General features: G+C 40.2%; 2 protein-coding genes across 3 annotated transcripts in view; one reads left to right on the forward strand and one right to left on the reverse strand.

Moving 5' to 3' along the window:
* COL3A1 (collagen type III alpha 1 chain) overlaps positions 1 to 9,968 on the forward strand; it is a 48,456-nt gene extending 38,488 nt beyond the window's left edge. Inside the window, exons 36-51 of the mRNA XM_015635293.3 lie at positions 85 to 192; positions 361 to 414; positions 946 to 999; positions 1,624 to 1,785; positions 1,904 to 2,011; positions 2,833 to 2,940; positions 3,323 to 3,376; positions 3,551 to 3,658; positions 4,298 to 4,351; positions 4,456 to 4,563; positions 5,707 to 5,760; positions 6,014 to 6,121; positions 6,743 to 7,025; positions 7,512 to 7,699; positions 7,866 to 8,108; positions 8,786 to 9,968. Coding sequence (XP_015490779.1) covers positions 85 to 192; positions 361 to 414; positions 946 to 999; positions 1,624 to 1,785; positions 1,904 to 2,011; positions 2,833 to 2,940; positions 3,323 to 3,376; positions 3,551 to 3,658; positions 4,298 to 4,351; positions 4,456 to 4,563; positions 5,707 to 5,760; positions 6,014 to 6,121; positions 6,743 to 7,025; positions 7,512 to 7,699; positions 7,866 to 8,108; positions 8,786 to 8,932 — 1,941 coding nt within the window. The 3' untranslated portion in view covers positions 8,933 to 9,968. The remainder of the gene's footprint in view (positions 1 to 84; positions 193 to 360; positions 415 to 945; positions 1,000 to 1,623; positions 1,786 to 1,903; positions 2,012 to 2,832; positions 2,941 to 3,322; positions 3,377 to 3,550; positions 3,659 to 4,297; positions 4,352 to 4,455; positions 4,564 to 5,706; positions 5,761 to 6,013; positions 6,122 to 6,742; positions 7,026 to 7,511; positions 7,700 to 7,865; positions 8,109 to 8,785) is intronic.
* An 8,081-nt stretch (positions 9,969 to 18,049) lies between these two features.
* Positions 18,050 to 20,817, reverse strand: part of COL5A2 (collagen type V alpha 2 chain) — a 102,407-nt gene continuing 99,639 nt past the window's right edge. For both annotated transcript variants that reach the window (XM_019007550.2, XM_015635320.2), the window contains exons 53-54: positions 20,495 to 20,719; positions 18,050 to 19,675 (exon numbers count right to left, since the gene is read on the reverse strand). In XM_019007550.2, coding sequence (XP_018863095.1) covers positions 19,529 to 19,675; positions 20,495 to 20,719 — 372 coding nt within the window. In that variant the 3' untranslated portion in view covers positions 18,050 to 19,528. The remainder of the gene's footprint in view (positions 19,676 to 20,494; positions 20,720 to 20,817) is intronic.

The raw sequence follows: 20,817 nt of genomic DNA on the forward strand, positions 1-20,817 counted from the left end.
TCAGAAGCATACCTGGATAGTGTTTCTTGCCACAGTATCATCTGCTTTTTTGAATGGTAATAAAACCATATAATTTTTCTACAGGGCCAAAATGGGGAACCTGGTGGGAAAGGAGAAAGAGGCCCCCCTGGTTTAAGAGGAGAGGCCGGACCCCCTGGAGCAGCAGGTCCACAGGGCGGCCCTGGTGCCCCAGTAAGTGTTTGCTGTTCCTTATTGCTACAGAGAGGTTTCTTCAGCCCTCCCTCAGCCTCAGGGTGCTGGGCCCAAGTGCAAAGAGATGAACTGCCTGAAACTTATTGACACTTCCTGTCATTTTCATCTTTATCAAATAATTCACTTTATCTACTTCCTTCCATCTAGGGTCCACCTGGTCCCCAAGGAATAAAAGGAGACCGTGGATCTCCTGGTGGGCCTGTGAGTATCTCTTCAATTTAGCATTTCAACTTCAATTTAATAGAGGCTAAATGCCTCTATTTATTACAACAATATGTTGTAATGTGATGTAAATGAAAAATGAGAACTTCAATGACTTTAGTATTGGCAGTTCAAGAATATTTAAAGTGCACTAGAAGGAGTAATTAAAGTTTAACTCCTTAGTGATCTGGATTACTATTATTTATTGACTTTAATATAAGTAAGGTGACAAAATAGCTTTTTGACACAATGACTCAAAACTCTACAATGGCTTATTTCAACAGTTACTATATTTACTTGCCATCTTTGCTAACTTCTCAAAACCCATTCGCTCAAGTTTGAGGTGAATATGTGACCTCCCCTTGCAAAAAAAATAAAAAATAGTGACGTTTTGTTCTGCCTCAGGACATTTAATTCAGGTTTCAAACAAAATATGACTATAATTTAAACTCATCAGGTGTGTAAAAATCAATTTGATCCTGTTTTTCCAGTCTTCAGAAAATGAAAACTTAAAGTATTGATCTCCTCTAGGGTGCTGCTGGTTTCCCTGGTGCCCGTGGTCTACCTGGTCCCCCTGGTAACAATGTAAGTTGGTTTATCCCCCTTTTCTTTCAGTCTCACTTTGTGGATAGATTTGGACACATAATAATATATTAAAATATATTTTGCAAAAACAATTCTGAATATGATGGTTGTACTTCAGGAAAAAAATCTGCAAAAATGCGTTTACCCTCCTTATGGTATGGAATAGAAAGTAGGATTTTAATTAAGGTACCATTAAGTCAGTGCAATCCTTTCCATTCATTGGCTCAGCTAAGATTGTAATGAAAGACATTTCATTCTGCACATGCCTGAGACACCCTATTAAAGGCACATGGCAGGAGAGATTCAAGAAAGCAGACGGGCCTGCTCCTATTTCCAATTTCTGTGGTACAGCCATGAGTAAGGAATGTGTACCCTGTGTTGGATGCATTACAGGCACTGGGCATCCAAAATGTGCAGGTGTATATCCTGACAGCAGGGATAAAAAATACCAGTTGTGAAAGTGATACATGAAAGGATTCTCTTACAACACCAGAACAGATTTGGGTGGACGGGGCTGGACCCTAAATCTGCCCTCAGGCAATGACTCAGGTCTGGCTAGCTTTCATGAGACCAATGCCAGTACATGTGTGCAGCTCACACTTTCCTTCTTAAAACTTTTTTTAGGGTAGCCCAGGTCCTCCTGGTAACGCAGGGCCTGCAGGCAAGGATGGGCCTCCCGGACCCCCTGGTAGTTCTGGTGCTCCTGGAGGTCCAGGACCTGCTGGAATCAGAGGTGAGCCCGGCACACCAGGAGAAAAAGGGCCCCCAGGAGCACGAGGAGAAAGGGTAAGTGTCCCTTCAGCCAGGGACTATTCCACCAGGAGATGTGTGTGTCCAGAACAAGCAGCCACCTATGGAATGGTAAAGATGCTCCCAGTGACTGAAGTGACCTTTTCTCAAACAGGGGGCACCAGGTGAGCCAGGTCCTCAAGGCATCGTTGGCGGCCGGGGAAACACAGGTCTGCCAGGCCTGCGCGGCCCCAGCGGCCCACCCGGGATGGCAGGAGCCAAGGTGAGAGCCCTTCACTGCAACTACAGCCTCAGCCTTAACCCAGCTGCTAAAAATAGCCTAGAGATGCAAAAAGTGCTAGAAATGGAGACCCAAAAGTAATTAATGTATTTGGGGTGTTGGGAGGTTTAATGCTTTTTAGTCCAGAGATGAGAGAATTTGCAGTTATTTGTGTTTCCATGCATAAGATCAGACTTAAAATGTCTGGTATCCAACTGCTGTGGGATACAAGGTTGTCTTTCAGATTATAATATATTATATATGTTATATATCTAGGTGTATAGTACCCACTTCACACGCTTTGGGAGGGTCATGAGGAAGAGACTGTAACCTCTCCTGGGTACAAGACCAAGTCATAGTCTCACCTACTACTGGCTGTTTACCCTTGTTTAATTCTCAGTGTGTTTCTTGCTTAAATATTATGACCCAAACAGAAAAGTGTCCTCAACTTCCCCTCAGAAAAGGTGGGGTGAGGCTTGGTTTGTATTTTATCACTAGTACAGTGATAGACCAGCAACTGCTTTGGCCACTGTTTTAGGCACATACGAAGAGCCATACTTGTTTATTATTTCTTAGTTTTCAGTTGATGAGGAACATTTGATGGCCTTGTATGACTGTTACCAGTAATGAAAAGAAACCAGTTTGACCAAGATTTTATCTCTTGTTTTGTATATTCACAACTAGCAAAGCCACATTGGCCCACCACTTCATTAGGTCTCCTTCAAAATCCCTGCCTAGTTAAAAAGATGGAAAATACATTCTTACAGTCTTATATATCTCCTAAGATCATTATCTGCAATGGAATCCTTTCTCTTTTTGTTCAGGGTGAAGATGGCAAGCCAGGCACCAATGGTATCCCAGGAGAACGCGGCGCTCCTGGTCCCCAGGGCCCTATTGGACAAAGAGGTTTACCTGGAGAGCCCGGCAGAGATGTGAGTGGATGGGATTTCCCTGCTAGCTTGTGAGTTACAAGTGGGCAACTCCGGGAGCAAATATGCTCTAAGGTTCACAAGGCCTCCCTCAAAAGCCTGATGTGCAGGGACCTGGGTACATTCTGCCCTCCTGACAGGTGTAGCCTCCTGTCCCTGCCATCCCCTTCACTGCCTGACCACATCGTCTCCCTCGCTTGGAACAGGAGACTGTGCTGCCTACAAAATAATGCAGGTCTTACAGGTCTTTTAGGAGCCACTCCACCTCCAGGAACTCTTCCTTCTTGAAAACTCTTTCTTTGATGAGCATTGTTCAAACTTACTGGAAACAAGCTGTCTACCAGTCATGGAGTCTATGAACAAAGTGTGCCACTCTGTTTTGCAGGGTAACCCTGGCTCCGACGGCTTGCCTGGACGTGATGGATCCCCAGGAGGCAAAGTAAGAAATTACCTATAGCCTTAGACTGCCCCATAACTGAGACATGAATTACATGGCAATATATTCATGTATACTCTATGCAATTTGTTCCTTGAAGTTCCTGTGCTCTACTCAATGTACTCCTTATACAGAGTTCTATAAAACATGGTATTTATTATCCATTACTATCTGCAGGGTGACCGTGGTGAAAGTGGCTCTCCTGGCCCTCCAGGACCCCCTGGCCACCCTGGACCTGCAGGTAATGCTGGTGCACCTGGAAAATCTGGTGAAAGAGGATTTCAGGTAAGACCAAAGTAAATAGGTTACTGCTTATTTACATACCCTTCCTAAAGTCCATTCCATGCGGGAATAGAGAGGAACTTTTGAAGAGTCATACATTTGTTGCTGTCAGAGTTTCTTGACATCAAGGACCTGTTCTAGAAGAATATTCAGAGGAAAGACATCTCAGAGTTTATGTTGTCTTAGAAAAGACAACTTATATAAACTAAGCTCAAAATTCATGTACTCCGTAGGATGCCAAAAAGCACATCATCCCAACAGGCCCTGTCCTAATTTCCATCCCATCTGTGCTCATGCAGCACAAGCAATGTGTTATTTATTTAAACTGAGGGAGTAACTTTGGAAGCTCTGAAGTTAATTCTCAGGGGTGCTGACACCAGCACAGTGAGCACTGAGCACCTGACAGAGAAGGAAGAAGGGCTGTAGTGCCTATGTACAGATCAGTGCCTGCAGGCAGCTGAGAAAGGCTGGCATTGGTACAAAAATGGCCTGGCCAGGATTCTTGCTGATTCTAGTGTGTGTGGAGCTTCCCCATATTTCCCAACCCCTGTTTATCTGGACACATACTGCTCACCTGGAAATAAAGAATTGGGCTAGGCAGTTCTAAGTGATCCATACCTTCTCATTCTTCCCATGTCACAGGGTCCACCTGGCCCTCCTGGCTCTACTGGTCCTGCTGGTGCTCGTGGTCCTGCTGTAAGTCATAGCTAATGTATTTGTGATGTCATCCATTCACTATTTTCTGCTTTATGGGCAATCTTCTTATCTCCTCCTGTCTTTCTGCAAACCTACACTTACAGGGTCCTCAAGGCCCTCGTGGTGATAAAGGTGAACCTGGTGAACGAGGCAGCACTGGCATAAAGGGTCACAGAGGGTTTCCTGGTACCCCCGGTCTCCCTGGTCCTCCTGTGAGTATTTTGCATTGGATTGGAATTAGAGCTGATCTTTGTTTCTGTGTTTAGGCCCCAGGTACCTAATTAACCTTAGCTAATTTGATGGGAATCTATGTAAATTTGATTGTCAGATGTTTCAAAATCCAGATTCCCTGAATCAACATGACATAAGAATTGTTAAAGAACTGGAAGATACTGTTAGGAAGTAAAGATGAGCTTACTATAACCCTTTCAATAAAAACCTCTTAGATATTCATTTATAATATAAACATTATAGATCAGGCTATTCCTGATCTGATTAGGAAAGAGAGGGGTAGGGGCTGAAATGTTTCTGTCTACTAGAAATCTATCCTAGACAGACAACTAAAGCTACTTAGAGTCCAAACACCTCTCTTCTGCCATGTATCTTTTATAGAAAGTAATACTGGGACAAAAAGGCAGGAAATTGTAAATTACTGAATTATAAACATTCATTACCATTTGAACGTAGCTAAAAGAATTTAAGGGCAAGAATAGACAGGCATGCCATGGATATTTAAGACCAGTAAAGGTTTAAGAAGGGATTTATTCTAAAAAAACCTAAAAATACCCCTCATAATACAAGTGAGAATCAAGAAACCAAAGCTCACTCTATCAACATACCAAAGATGGCACCAATACCAACCTATTCAACAACAATAGAACCTGGTGTCTAACATAACAGAAGGAAAAAAATTGATAAATTTTCATTTGATGATCAATAACTTTTAAACAAATGGTTTTGTTCTTTGCAGTGCACATACAGGGGAAATTTGTAAATGTATTTGAAATCACGGATGTTTGTCAAATATTTAAATAACATTACTGGTAATATTATTAAAACTGAAGCATTTTGGCTGTAGCTATCTCTTTACGAATATAAGAGTTCATCCAAAGCTCATTGGTGTCAGTTGGCTTTCTTGTGTTTTGGATAACACGTCTCTATATGAAAACAGAGAACATTCAATATTTTTTCTGATTAAAGAATGGCCACCATTCTCTCATATCTGACATAGCCTTTTTATAAGGATGTGTTTTGTATAATCTTGAATATGTTTTCAGTGTCTTTATTTAAGGCACACCCAGCTAGTTGCAAGATACTACCAGGAGGTGTATGACTGACTTTTCCTTTTTTCATAGGGTCCCCTGGGTCCACAAGGTGCAATTGGAGGTCCAGGAGCTTCAGGTGCAAGGGTAAGAAAAACTCCTGACTCAGCCTAACTGCAAGGAAAATTTAGTCTGTTTAGTTAATATATACATAGATACAGACATAAATTTTAATTTCCCATCTTAATTTGGCCAACTTAAGACAGGAGCTGAAGAAAGAAAAAACACCTGAGACAGCACACAGAAATATTTGAAATATAAAATATTTGAAGTACAAAGTATTTCTGAATTATCTGATAAACTATTTTGACCATATTGTTTGTGTTCTTTGTTGTTCTAGGGCCCCCCAGGACCAGCTGGGCCACCTGGAAAAGATGGTACCAGTGGCTACCCAGGTCCAATTGGTCCCCCCGGCCCCCGCGGTGCCAGAGGTGAAAGCGGCCCTGCCGTAAGTAAATGGTGCAAACTCACACAAGAAAATCTTTTGGAATATTCATGAAAGCTACGATGCTCAACTCTTTAAATAGCTCCCACAGAACCTCTCTATTTCACGGACAAGATTTGTGGCAGGAGGTATCAGGCTACCAAGGCTAAATCCAAAACCATGCAGCTCATTTGTAGTTTAGTGTAACTACTGATACACTGGGTGCTGTGCTGGTCTCAGCTGATCACTGACTTTTCTGCATACAGCAGGATCTCCTCCTCTCTGAGGAGCACAGGCTCCCTTTGGGTCTGGGAAGCCATGGAATGGGACTCCTAGACTGCTCTAGAGAGGCCAGAGCTGCAAAGGTGTCACTATCACAGTCACCTCCTACAGCCAAGAACTGGTCATTCTCTGGATTTTAGTGGAAAGGGTTCCTTCTCAAAGCCCAGGTATAAAGACAGTCAAACTTGACAAAATTAGGGGGAAAAATAGTTTTAAGAAAATAAAGGCCTGGAAAATCTAACAGATGTTTATACATCTGTTTAATTAATGAATGACTAAACTAAATATTTGTGTAAGAATTCTCATTTTTTAAAGGCTAGGGACCACATAGACTTTTAGTTTTAACCTGTACTATTTTTTTAGGGTCCACCAGGGCAGCCTGGTCTTCCTGGTCCTTCTGGTCCTCCTGGTCCATGCTGTGGTGGTGGTGTAGCTGCCCTGGGTGCTGGTGAGAAAGGTCCAGTTTCCTACGGGTATGAATACCGAGATGAGCCCAAGGAAAACGACATCAATCTGAGTGACATCATATCTTCAATGAAATCAATTAACAACCAGATTGAAAACATCATTAGTCCCGATGGGTCCCGGAAGAATCCAGCTCGTAACTGCCGAGACCTGAAATTCTGCCATCCTGAACTCAAGAGTGGTATGTTTAAATTTTATTTGCACCAATGTCAGCAGGTCTTGGGGATTGTTTTGGTTTTTCTAACTTGAGTATTTAGATGCAGATAGCTCCCACAAGAATTTGACTTTTTTTCAAACAACTGTCATGAAAAAGATGATAAACGTAAAAATAATTTTAACATTAATTAACCATGCATTTATATAGAATATACATTTGACTTAAACTCTACTTATTGCATCCTTAGAAGTGAACATTTGTTTAAATAATTTTAGGGGAACAAAACCAAACATTACAAGTTCTATATCCATTCCAAATTGCAGTCCCCTTACAGTATTCACATGAACTCAGTATCTTTTTTATATAATCTTATTTTCTGTGACATCTCTTCTGTCAAAATTAATGTTTCCTGGTTTGGCTCAGAAAACTGGCATAGAAATAAGCTTTACCATCATGCAGTTAGTCTTCTCCAAATATATTAAGCCCCTTACCATTTCCCCTTACCTCTAGGAGAGTACTGGATTGATCCTAACCAAGGCTGCAAGATGGATGCTATTAAAGTCTACTGCAATATGGAAACTGGTGAGACCTGCCTCAATGCTAACCCCAGGACTGTCCCAAGGAAAAACTGGTGGAGCAGTGCAAACAGTGGAAAGAAACACATTTGGTTTGGAGAGTCCATGAATGGAGGCTTCCAGGTGAGAAACGAGCACAGTCAACAGCCCAGACTGTGCATCACAACATACTAAAAAATAATTCTGAAATTAAACTGAATGAGACAATTAGTATGTGAAAAAAATCATGATGTGGACTGATTCTAGACATGATTGACCAAACACTCTTGCCTATGTTTGTACTCTGCAGTTCAGCTATGGAGATCCTGAGCTTCCAGAGGATGTCTCCGAAGTTCAGCTGGCCTTCCTGCGCATCCTCTCCAGCCGTGCCTCCCAGAACATCACCTACCACTGCAAGAACAGCATTGCCTACATGGACCACGACAGTGGGAATGTTAAAAAAGCTCTGAAACTGATGAGCTCTACAGAAAGTGAGATCAAGGCTGAAGGAAACAGCAAATTCACATATGCTGTTCTGGAAGATGGCTGCACTGTAAGTAAACAGGAATTCAGCACTGTAGTTAATAAATAATTCCCTCTAGAGGACTAGACTCATAATAAAGGAAGAGAGAGCTTTGCATGGACTGGGTAAAGAAAGGACACAGCTACAGATGGTGGTGGGGGAAACCTAGATTCTGTACACCAGAAGTGCCATTCCTATAACAACTGTAGGACATGAGGTGCACTTCCATTTATATCTGCGCTTTACCGATATCTCCTTGCTTTAGTGTCAATGTCAGGGAAGTCACAGTCACCAAGTGTTGATCCATCAAGTCTCAAACTAGCCATACCAAACCAAGGCTAGCTGGTTGAAGCTACGGGCAGTGGTTTTGGGAAGGGGCAAACACAGGCATTTGGCAGATCCAGCATTTCTTCCCTGCGCCCTGTCAGTGCAGCAGAAAGTACTGGAGGGGAGCAGGAACACCCCTGAGCATGCTGGTCTGACAGCACCTGCAGCCTTTTCAGTAACAAATGCACAACACTAACAATGTCAACAAGTTCTCCCTCCTAGGGTCATTTCCACAGAGACTGCAAGCAGTTTTCAACAGCTTGAGAGGGTTTGTTATCACAGAAGTAGGAAATCTGAGATCTGATAACCTGTGGGATGACTGCCATGTAGGCCAGCACTCATGTCTCTAACATTTTTTTCTTTTCTGTTTAACTTCACAGAAACACACTGGTGAGTGGGGTAAAACAGTTTTCGAATACAGGACGCGCAAGACAATGAGGTTGCCGGTGGTTGATATTGCACCATTAGATATTGGTGGTCCTGATCAGGAATTTGGCGTGGACATTGGCCCAGTCTGCTTCTTATAAATCAAAGATTCTGCTTTTTCTGAAACCCCAGCAAACAGATTCACACTCCAACTGTGCTCCTTTGTTTCAGCCTTGTCAGCTAGTACAGGTGCCCATCTGTATCCCAGTTATTTATTAACAAAATTTCTGGGGGAATTATCAATTTGATATCAAGGGTTTTTGTTTGTTTTTTTTTGCTATTACACAAAATACAGTAAAAATGCTTTTGTTTTGCTCTAATTTTTTACCAAATTCCATCTTCAAAACAAGTCTCCGTGGTGCTATAATAAAACTTCAACACTTAATTAAACAACACTGTGTTCTATTAGATGAATGTTAGCCAATTTACAAAGCACTGATTGCTCCCAGTACCAAAGTTTACCCTTCTTTCCAAGATGCAGTCCACAACGCTAGAACGACCTCCCTGTTTCAACTACCTCAACATGGACAGAAACTGGGATGTGTCTGATGAGTCAAACCAAAAATCAATCAGATCAATCCAAAATGCATTGGACCCAGTGGTCAATTCCATGGCTTCATTTGGTACAAAATTGTCTATTTCTGTACTGATTAGCTATGAAAGGTACAGTTTATCTTCAGAGTTTAACACCTTACTGTCAGTAGTCACCATAATTTTATTGTTGGATTGTATTCTGTTGTCAAAGGTGCTTCTCTACTTTCCTGTCATTGCTGGTCAAGACCACTAAAATTAGGGAAGTGTAAAAGACTAATATGATGGTGCTAATGTATTTTTCACTCCTAACTCTGCAAGTCAGGGTTATTGACTTGCTAAAAAAACCAAAAAGGTAAAGGATTTAAAGCAATTGTAAACATCTCCTGTCAAAGATCATCATTGGCATGTCATAGTTGAGAAATTTCTCCCTTCACTCTGTAAAAGTCAATAAAGATGCAAAATTGTGAATTTCTTCTGTCACGTTAACACATTTATAGTGTTGAAGGTTAACCATCTTTGTAAGCTTTTATATGGTTGTTGGTCTACTCCTTACAGAGACACATAATAAAATATCTTAATAAAATTTCTTGTTGTTTCATAAAACTGACTTCTTTTTTAATTTTACTATTTGTGCCTTCATTCAAACAAATGATCAAGGCAGGACACAACTCTGGTGTCACTATGATTTTTCAAAGATTACTTCCTCTGTTTGAAGGAAGCCCTGGTAAACCTAAGGGATGCAGTTTATGGTGTACTAGTATGAAATTTTCTTTCTTGCTTTTTCTACTCCCCTCTATCCAGTGGCTCACATTTGAAAGCATTGTGAGCTTCTGTGTCTGCAGGGGTTCAGATGTGACAGCAACATCCAAAGCAGGGCGTACACACCAAGACAGGTCAGCTTGGAGGAAACAGATCTAACCCTGCCTCAGCTTGAATAATCAGGCAGACACAGGCTACCAGCCTTTCAGGGAGCAGCTTAAATAAAGAGTTTAAGGCTCCCACAAGGCGGGCCAGAAGCACCAGCAGTTTGACACAGCTGACTAGTTTGAAAATCTTGGAATTTTTTATGGTAAATGGAGCTGTATAACTCAGTCATCCCTAGATCTTAGCAAATATTTAAGGAGCAACAGTGACCACAGTAACATTTAAGGAGCAACAGTAGCTTGGCAGTGCCTAAGGAGAAGGAACTAAACAGCACCAAGAAGCCCCAGGCCAGGAAATCCCTCCCACAGTTAAATGCTGAAAGATGCCACTCAGCCTTTCCCATGGAGCAAGGTGCAGAGAGCCTGTGCCATCATTATGGCACAGCCACACATTGCTTCACAGACCAGGATCATTAAAGGCACTCTACAAGATCAGACAATAAAAATTAGGCATTAAAAAAAAAGAAGATTCTTAAAAGTTCTAATTGACAATATGGATTATTGATCCTCAGAGAATATTTTCTGATTAGCCCAAGCAGGAAAAATGAGCAAAGAAATGCTATTTTAAAGAAACCTCACCAGATTTGTGACTGAGCCAACTGCACTGCTTTGGCATTGCAAGTTTGGACATGCTCACTCAGAAAGAAAACAGTGAGGCTCTGGGGAGACCCTAATAGCACAAATGCAGTAAAACCACAGGCATGACTGTATACTTCATATATAATACTGTGTACTTAATGCAACATATAAGAACAGTACCAACACTGCACAAGAAAAACTGTCTCTTGCAGGAAATCTCCTCACTTGATGAAAATAAACTTCTCACATGGAAAACACAAGTTACATGTGCATAATATTATTCATCTGACATAAATTACATGGCAGGAAGCCTTTCATTGGAGTTTTATAAAAGCAGCTGGTAAAAATGCTGGCTGGTGGAAAAATGCATTGGAAAGACCTGTTCTTAATGCCCATGGCAGAAGAAAATAGCCTTTGCAATCTCCAGTGCTACTGGGGCTCCCTGGATGGCTGGGAACAATGACTCAACCTGAAAACTCAAGCTTTGGGGGCTGCTTCCTAAAGCACACACACTCATCAAGTCCTCCATTAGTAATGTCTACTAATGAAAGCTGATTATCTGGAACATTTGTAGAAAACAAAAAAAAAAAAAAAAATAACCAAGATCACCATGAAATAATTACTTGATATAAATCCTTCACCTTTTCAGAGAGTCACTAATTAGGCTATCGTGGCTGTCATATATCTGTACTTTTATATCACCACATTACTGTTTGGGCAAAATAAGAAAAAAAAAACCAACAATAACAGCCACAAAATGCAAAACCAAAATTCCAAACAGAACCAAAAAACAATGCCTCTCAAAAAAAAAAAGCCCAAAAAAACCCAACAAAAAAAAACAGCCTACCAAAAAACCCCCCAAACATGTAAACAAACTAAACCCTGCCACAAAAAGTTTCTGAATCATACCAAGAGTGCAAAGTATCACTGATTTAAGTTTCAATATTGCCTTGTAACTTCACCTTTCCAATTACTTACAGGCCATCACCTGAAGGTGCTGCTCCATTTGCAGGACACCTGAGCTTTTCCTATTGTTGGAGTTCTTGGCATGGGACTATTTCATCATCTCCTTTCTACACCTTTTTTGAGATTATGTTTAAAACACTTCAAAACACGATAGAAATCCAGAAAACCCTTCTCCAACAGAAGGGCTTTGCTATCTAATTAGACTCGTAAACAAATTCTAAATACCTGTGACTCATTCCTCACTCAGTGTCCTCTTGTTTAGCTTGTAGGAAAAGCTGATTTATTTTACTGCTCCCAGAGATATTGTCCAAGTCCTCACAGGAATGACAACAGCTTCACAAGAAAGCTGGTCTGCTGTTAGAGGTGTTCCCTTTGTGCACACAAATTCTCCCTTGGGGCAGGGTTTAACACAGGTGATTATCAGCTGTAATTCATTACAGTATTCATGTTTCATATTTATTTCATACATTAAGAAGCATTACCTATTATTTTAACACAGGCTGAACTTCTAAATAGCATGTAAATAGCAGGTAAAACAGGCAGGCTAAAAACAGTCTAAACTTTCTGGGAATCAGGTAGAAATTCTGCCCAAACAGGCTCCTTGTGGATATTCAGAACTCTGCAGGATCTGACTGAAATCACACCCTTCAACAAAATCTTTAAACTCCCAACAAGCAATAGTGATGCACTGGACACAATACTCCAAGGTTATGTATTTCTTTCTAGCATAAACACACTGGACAACACCACCTATGGACTCCCAGTTTCTCTGGCATTTTCTATTTCAGCCATTGAACTTCTGATTGTTCCCTTTTGTTGTGATTTTTTACACTGTAATACCAACCTTGTCTAACTATCATTTTTACTTTGTTTTTTCTGTGATATTTGCATACTTGCAGGGAATCTTTTTTCCTTCATTAGCATTTCTACATTTTAATTTAGTTTTCCTTTAGCATCTGTTTTACTGTCTGTCTTCCAGGAGCCCTCTCTCAGCAAGACTAACTGCCTTATAAGTATTAAACCTCCAGTACAGCCTCAGTTTCCTGAAAAATTAATTTAAATAACTATAGATTATGAGAAATAGCCACTATGCTCAGTCTCAGGTGCTACAGGGGAGCAAAGAAACCTAGGGGCTCTCACCCTACAGCAGGAGAAAAAAAAAAATCATAGTTTTTTTCTCTTAATCCATCTTTAGACTTTTTACTTGCCTCCATAGACGGAAAAACACATAAAAATGTAAACTTTTCTTCACAATCAGTCTAAAACTGAGGCACATAAATCCAGAACTGTGGGTTGAACAAAGCCTCTAACCCAGAGAGGGCTGAACCATGAATTCCCTGTTTGTCTTCCTTACATTTTAAGCCTCCAGAAGTGCTCAGTATAAACGGGTGTAGATGAAAACACCAACACCTGCTTTCAAGCATTTAAATGTCAAACTGTCTTGGAGAAAAAAAAAAAAAAGAAGATACTGTAGTCCACATTGTTGAAAGAGAGGCATAAAGCTTAATGAGAAGCAGGAAAAACCAAGGAAAGAAATTGCCCACACAGTAATGAGACTGATAGAAGAAATCTCTAACTCTGATCTACAGCTTCTCATCCTGTTACACCCCAGCTGATCTCATTTGCTTCACAGCACCATATTCTCATGGACTTCTGAGACAAGAAATAAGAAGAAAAAGCCCTTCCTCAAGGAGTTTTTCAGGGCATACCAATGACTTTAAAATATCAGTAATTTAGGCTTTAATATTACCTTGGAACTTTGCCTTTCCAGTCCTCTGCAAGTTGTCATCTGGGGGCAGAGCTCTTTTGCAGGACACCAGAGCCTTTCTTCCTGTGGACATCCTACTGTCTGTAGCACAGGGACTACTGTAACATACCACTTCTTTGTTCTTTACAAAAATAATGTGTATAAAACCCTAGAGCATGACCACAATCCAGCCAGCCTTTGTCTAAGAGTAGAAGTCTGCTACCTGATTAGGCCCTTATTACAAGCAAATTGCAAACACCTGTAAGTGAGTGGGTTACACCCTCAGCTTCCCCTGGGAACCAGGCAAGGCTTCTCCATGGCTGGCTGCTGCTTTAAACACCCCCCGTCCCTTCCCCCAAGTCCCCTCTCCCAGCAGTAATTAGCAGTGGGCCCATGATGATTTCTGGATTTGAGCAGCTGCTAGGAATTCTTCCAGGATGGATAAAGTCCACCAGAACCAAATCCTGGTGGGTCTCGTCTCCCCAACAGCTTTTCATCCTGCAATAGCTTCACCTTGGAGTGTTGTCTTGAAAGACTGACTGAAACCCACACTGCTCCTTCCCCTTGCTTGAACTGACTCCTTCTGAGAAAGCCACTGATCATCTTTTTTTATTTTTTTATTTTTAATCCTGAAGTTGTATTTGGCAAAGGTATGCTTAACCAAACTTTCTCTCCTTTCAGTATACTCCTTAGCCATGGACATCTCTGGATTAAAGTTTAAGTTGTGTTGTTGAGTCCACATCCACTGCAAAGGCAGTCTTTGGAAGGTCACTCCTGGAGGCACTGGAGATGTGCTTTCTGTGGGCTTTTGGGAATATTCCTATTGTAACTTGCATTTCAGCTTCACTCTATGTGTTATAACATCTCCAAGGTACCTGTAAAAGTCTGCTCACTCCTCTTTTCAGCTTGGGTGCATCTATAAAGCAAGGATCAAAATTTCTAGCAGGAAATGGCTGACCTGATACGTGTCAGCTGCCACAAAGTTAATTTTCTTCCCAGTACTGTCTTTGGATTTGGGATGAAAATCTTTCTGCTAACAGACTGATGCTGTTGCTGAGCAGTGCTTACATTAAGGCCTTGTCAGCCTTTTATGTTGTCCTGACAACGAGGAAGCTGAGGGAGCACAAGGAGCTGGAGGTGACACAGCCAGGACAGCTGATCTCAGCTGATCCAAGGGACATTCCAGACCATATGGAGTCATCCTCAGCACATAAATCTGTTCTGGAAGCTGGCCAGGGGCCACTGCTCCGGAACTGGCTGGGTACAGGTCAGTGGGTGCTGAGCCACTGCACTCTACACAACTGTTTTGTATACTTGAATTCTTTTATTATTTTCTCTTCCTTTTCTGTCATCCAATTAATCTTCTATTTTTTAACCCCCCAATTCTCCTCCCTGCCCCACTGAGGGTGATGAGGAGTAGGCAAGTGTCTGTCTGGTGTTTAGGGGCTGGGTTAAACCCCAGCAAAATGGCAGAAGGAAATGATCAAACCTTCTCTGATTCTGGTGTTGAGTCACAGAGATTGTTCCTCAGAGGGCAGAGGTGGCTCCTGCAGCCATCACCATCTTCTGTCATTGTCATGTTTCTTTGTGGCAGGGAAGATTGTACCATACCAAACATGCAAAAATATTACACTGATTTTCTAGAATGGTAGTTATGTTATTTTGTTGGGTTTGTATAAGATTTTTTTTCACTCAGTTGACTGAGGCCAAAAAGCAGTTCTGTGATGCTTTGGCAGATGTGAACTTGCTTGGCTGTTGGTTTTTTTATTTTCCTTTTTCTCTGCACAAACACCCCTAAATAAGGCTGCAGCCTTTTCTGGAGGAAAATATCTCAATCAAGGAACTAATTACTAACTTTGCAACAGAAACATTTGATAGTACACCACCCACTGATATTGAGAGCATAACAAAATTTAAGCCAGATCTTATAGAAAGATGGCTTTTAACTCTACCAACAAGGAAATGAGAATATGCACAAAATAAACATGGGGGAGGGAGTTAAAAAATGGACTCTTTAGCATCCTGCTGAAACTAGTGTTGCCTGATACCTTTGTACTTTTCCAGACCTTCTCCCAGCAAAGGATAAAACATGTAATGTCAAGAGTACAGTAGACAGATCAGCAGTCAAGCACTCTGGTGTAGTGCAATACCATAACACTTTTCAGTTTTAATATTTGCACCACTCTGCCCAGGTTCTCCTGAGCTCTGCACAGGCCATTGGCTCTCATATTGTGCCCTTTCTCCTCTGGCTTTTAGAAAAAGCATAAACTGTTTTTTTCTCTTTCACTGCTACTGAAGATATTGTCCAATAACTGCCTCACAGGAGTGAGCAGCAGATTCACAACAGAATTTATCTATGGGTTCAGCTTCTAAGGCACTTCCAATTCAGCTATTGAACTGCTGATCTAGTCTTACATTTTGTCATAATTTTTGAAGTCATCTAATGCTCTAATTTTTACCTTGTTTTCTTTATTATATTTGCAGGGAATCTTTTTTTCCTTCATTAGCATTTCTACATTTCCATTTAGTTTTGCTTTTCCTTTTGCAATTGTTTTACTCTTTCTGGATTCCTCTCTCGGTGAGAAAAAACCTGCCCAGTGAGTATTAAACCTTCAGTATAGCCTGCATTTCCTGAAAAAGTAATTAAAATATCCATAGATTATGTGAGTGTTTACCAGCTCAATTACTATGCTCAATCTCAGGCAGTTATAGGAGATACAAAAACCCATAGGGGCTCTTATTCTACAACAATAAGAAAAATACTGCTTTTTGCTCTTAAACTGTTTTTAGACTCTTTACTTGCCTTTACAGAGAAGAAAAACCTTCCATTTTCTTGCTGTTTTCTGGGCTTTGGCTGTGTTGTCTTTAGCTGTAACACCTTGGCATTTTTCTTTTTTAGATTTCTGTGTTTCTTGGTACATTCTTCTACTGCATGTAGCACTGCTGCTGCTCTACAGAACCTTTTTAATGCTGAAAACTTAGAGCTGGTTATTTATCATAGCTACAAGGAAGCTAGCAGAAGGCAAGGAAGGAGTTTGGGAATTTAATTTCTAGATGAGTTTTAATGAATGGTTGGCAAACAAATATTGCACTACTGCTTTTGAGAAACCAGGAGAAGGTTTCTGTTAATGCTGGCAGTCCTGGGCTTTGCTTCTCCCTGAGGACAGGTAGGTCAGTTTTAGAAAACATAACCAACTCTTGTAACTCTAATTTAAATGCAGTGTTTGATACTGTATTATTGTAATCACACCATATTATTTTAATCACTATGAAGTGCCTTTTTACTACCATTTTTGAAGCTCTTTGTCACTAAGACAGAACTTCACTAAATGTTATAGCCAACATTTACTTAATGCTACTTCATAAATTACAAATTATTAGCTTACTGATTCTAGGTTCACTAAATTAAAGCTGAGGCTTTACATTAGGCTATGACATTGTCTGGATAAGAAAATGCTCCCCCACACACACTTTTTTGTTTTTGCCTTCCTAATATGATTCTACAATACTTAGAGGAATGCATAAACAGGAAAAGAGGTGCAATATCTATGTATGCTCTAAACACAGTCAAAAGAAGAGAAAAGCTTGTCCAACCACTTGCCTTACAGACTCCTCAGTTAACTACATGAGGGCTTGCACTTCAAAGCAGACTTTCCTTTAGTGCTTCTCCAGCCCTGGCTTTTACAGAGTATTACTTTAGATGGCTGTCTAGTTACAGCTCTTTTTCAGTGCTCAAGGTGCCTGGCTGGGGAAATACTGCACACTTCATATGGAGATAGAGATGCAGAGACTTGAAATGAAAAGGTATTTTTCATCATCAAATACTCTTCTTCAACATCCTTACAAGCCATTTATACCAAACATGGATTATAATACTCGATTAAAATTAGAGATTAAAACTAAATTCTAAACATAACCCTATCCTCCAAATGTTATTTATTTTGTGCATCTGTATAAAAGTGCTGTAAAGGTATGACCACAACCACCTTTGCTTGGACATACTGCAGCAAGCCTTTACACTGCAGCTTGAAATTGATGTTATCTAAAACTTCTCCAGGAGCCAGTTTGGTAAGTTAAGCCCCAAGTCACATATTTATAGAAATTATTTCATGCCAGTAAGAAAGAAAACTGTCTCCTATCAGTGTTACCTCCCATTGCCAATAGGAACTGGCCAAATCACATGACATTCTTGAACAGAAATTCTCTCTGGAGTCTCAAACAATATTACTGAGTCAGCTTTCCTAGGCCTGCTGATTTCCTTCGTATAAGTGATACCTACCTGTAAAAACTGACACAGAAGGTACTTTACAAATACTCCTGCTATAAAAATATTTCACAATGCCTTACAAATGGTTTATGTAAACAGCAACCAAACAACAATTAAATACCTCTATTTTTAATTTCCTGGGAATGAAAGGTTATGGAATGAACACACTGGAAGGAGTTTTACAAAAAGCAAACCACTTACATAGCGAGAAGCATGTATTTAATTAAATGCTTTGCAAAGATACATGAAAGAAAGCTATGTGCATGACTTTCTTTAGGGAGAGCCCCAGCTGTTTATTTTTTTTAAGGAACAAACAAAAAAACGTGGAGAGCACAGATGCAGTAAAGAAACAAAAAACCTAAGTAAGTTTGTACCCACATACTTTACAAAATAAAGCATGTTGGAGGTACAAAACATTCTATATACTGAATGACCAACAAATAAATGCACTGTAACGTTGTTCTCTCAAACACTGTAAGCCTAACAGCTAAGCTCTGAACATGACATTGACAGTAGGCATCTTTATTTCACCAGCCTTCTAGAGAGTCATTTAGCACCATCACTTTTGTTGCTTTATTTTTTGCCCTGCCTATCTCCTATCTTGAAATAACAACAGAAGCATAGCACCTTTTAATATCTAAAATAAAACCAGGAATATTAATCGCATCCCAACTTCCAGAGATGAGGTAGCTCATGCTAAGAAATGATGGAACTTTCCTGCCTTGACAACTCAAGGCCACTAAGTCAAATTACTGGTGATGCATGTCTGGATGTCAGCTAAAACCAAGGAATTTCTAAACTTTCTTTATTAGCAATTGGTCTGGTATACATGTGAATGTTCTGCAACATACAGAAATTGGTACCATATATAAGACATCTGTATAATTTGATACGTAATGGCTTCTTAGATGGGCAAATATTGGAAAATCAACAAGTATTGGATTTAAGACATATTTTGGAGATTAAGGATAATTTAATGGAATTACACATATACATTGTGAGAAGTGAAATCTAGACTTAAAAGTTAAGATATAGGACACCCCTACTGAAAACTCATATTTACCCCAGTAATGTTTTTACTTCATAAATTAACCATGGCTATGGATCACTCTTCTGAGCAGACTTACATAGAAAAGTGCAAGGAAAACAATGCCAAATTAAGATGGTCTTGTCTGAAGAGATTTTCTTCTACAAAAGACACAGACTTCTGTGAATGGCAACCACAGGAACACAAACTGGGGTAGGGGGAGTAGGTATGTTGACATACAGCCAACGGTTCACAAAAGTGCTCTACTTTTCTGTTATTCAGTACACATTAAAGCAAAAGAAATAATCATTAGAGCTTTACATTGTTCCACATTAAATCTATCTATTTTGAATACCTGGAAATGTCAAGATAATTTGAAACAAAACCAAGGAAAAGGATTCATATTATTTTTAGAAGGTGGTCATCAATCTTCTTAAAATTGAGCTAAAATGTTGGTTTCAATCATTGAAAACAGAAGGTTTGTAAGTAAAATAAATATTCAAAAGGAGGCCGGGCATTTAGAAAGAGATGTATATACAGTGCTGATCCAATATCAGCCATTACTTCAAGAGTCTCAGGATTAACTTCAATCAGTCTAAGTTCATGTTTAATTGCTGCTGTTGCTGGGTAGTGTGTTATATTCCCCCCTTGCTCTTACACAAAGCAAACTGGCCCAATTTCAATTCCAAATTCCTGGTCGGTACTGCCAATGTCCACTGGTGCAATATCGATGATCGGTAAGCGTGCCACATTCTGCGTTCTGTACTCAAAAACAGTCTTGCCCACATTCCCATTACGTTTCTAGAGGGAAAAGAAGAAAAAAATAAATTAAATTAGGCCAGAGCTCATGTCAAACCAGCCAGAAGTGCAACTGGTGAGTCAGTTGTCTGCTTGTTCAGTAGGGTGTCACTGCACTTTGCTGAGTAACACTGTCTGCACTGCACCTGGGTTATTTTGAAATGTCTCTAATGAGAAGATCTGTCACACTGACATATCAGGGCTGATTTTTCTCTTATGCAATGAAATTCTTCTCTGTGTATTAATAGTATGTGCCTTCACCCATAATTGTGGGCTTACTTTAAAGCACAGAGAGTACTTAACTTATTGCAAGACTAGATTTAGGAATATTTGCCAGTATGTTGATCTTGACTGAAACTGCTTTTGAACATGAAAAATCTCCTACTTGCTGGTTTCTGTCCCCACCATGAAATTTTAGGGAGAGTTTTCCTTTCCTGCTCAGTCATAGTACCAGTGAGTTTCTTCCACTGCTGCAATAATCTTGCCCATCTGGTAGAAAAAAGTTTGTGGTTATCTCACTAGTTTGTGTGATTCCACTCAAAGTTAAACAAGTACTGGGTAATGCAAAATGCCCAGATATATATCTCAGTATGGTCACTAAGAAGGAATTTGCAAATAGCCTCTAAATAGTGCAGAATTCTATTACGTGAAGCTAGAATTATAGCAAAATCCCTGTTTGATCAGTTACTTCTATGATTTGTTACAAAATCCTGCAGCATTTTAATTACTTCCTTGTGTGGGTTGTTTTTTTTTTCCTGATTCAAGAAAGAAATGAAAAGATACAAAAGTCCTTTTCCTTCCCAGCAAACGCCCTCAACTTACAGAACAGCTGTCGTGCAGAACAGTGTATCTGAAGCGGCTGTTTCCCTCTGCCTTGATCTCCAGGTCATTGGCCCCTTTCAGAATCACAGCTTTTTTCAGGTTCTTCATCTGGTCATCCATGTACCCAACACTGTTTTTACAAAGGTAGGTGATGTTCTGGGAAGCTTCCTTGGACAGGAGGCGCAGGAATGTCATCTGAGTGACAGCTGTATCCCCATACACAAACTTTGGAGAGAAAGAAATAAGTCAGCTTACAGGACACTGAAATTAAGAGTTGGTGAATTTAGAAACAACTGCCATCATTGTCATCTTTCAGACATAAC

The sequence above is a fragment of the Parus major genome, chromosome 7 (assembly GCF_001522545.3).
Source record: "Parus major isolate Abel chromosome 7, Parus_major1.1, whole genome shotgun sequence".
NCBI classification, from domain to species: domain Eukaryota; kingdom Metazoa; phylum Chordata; class Aves; order Passeriformes; family Paridae; genus Parus; species Parus major.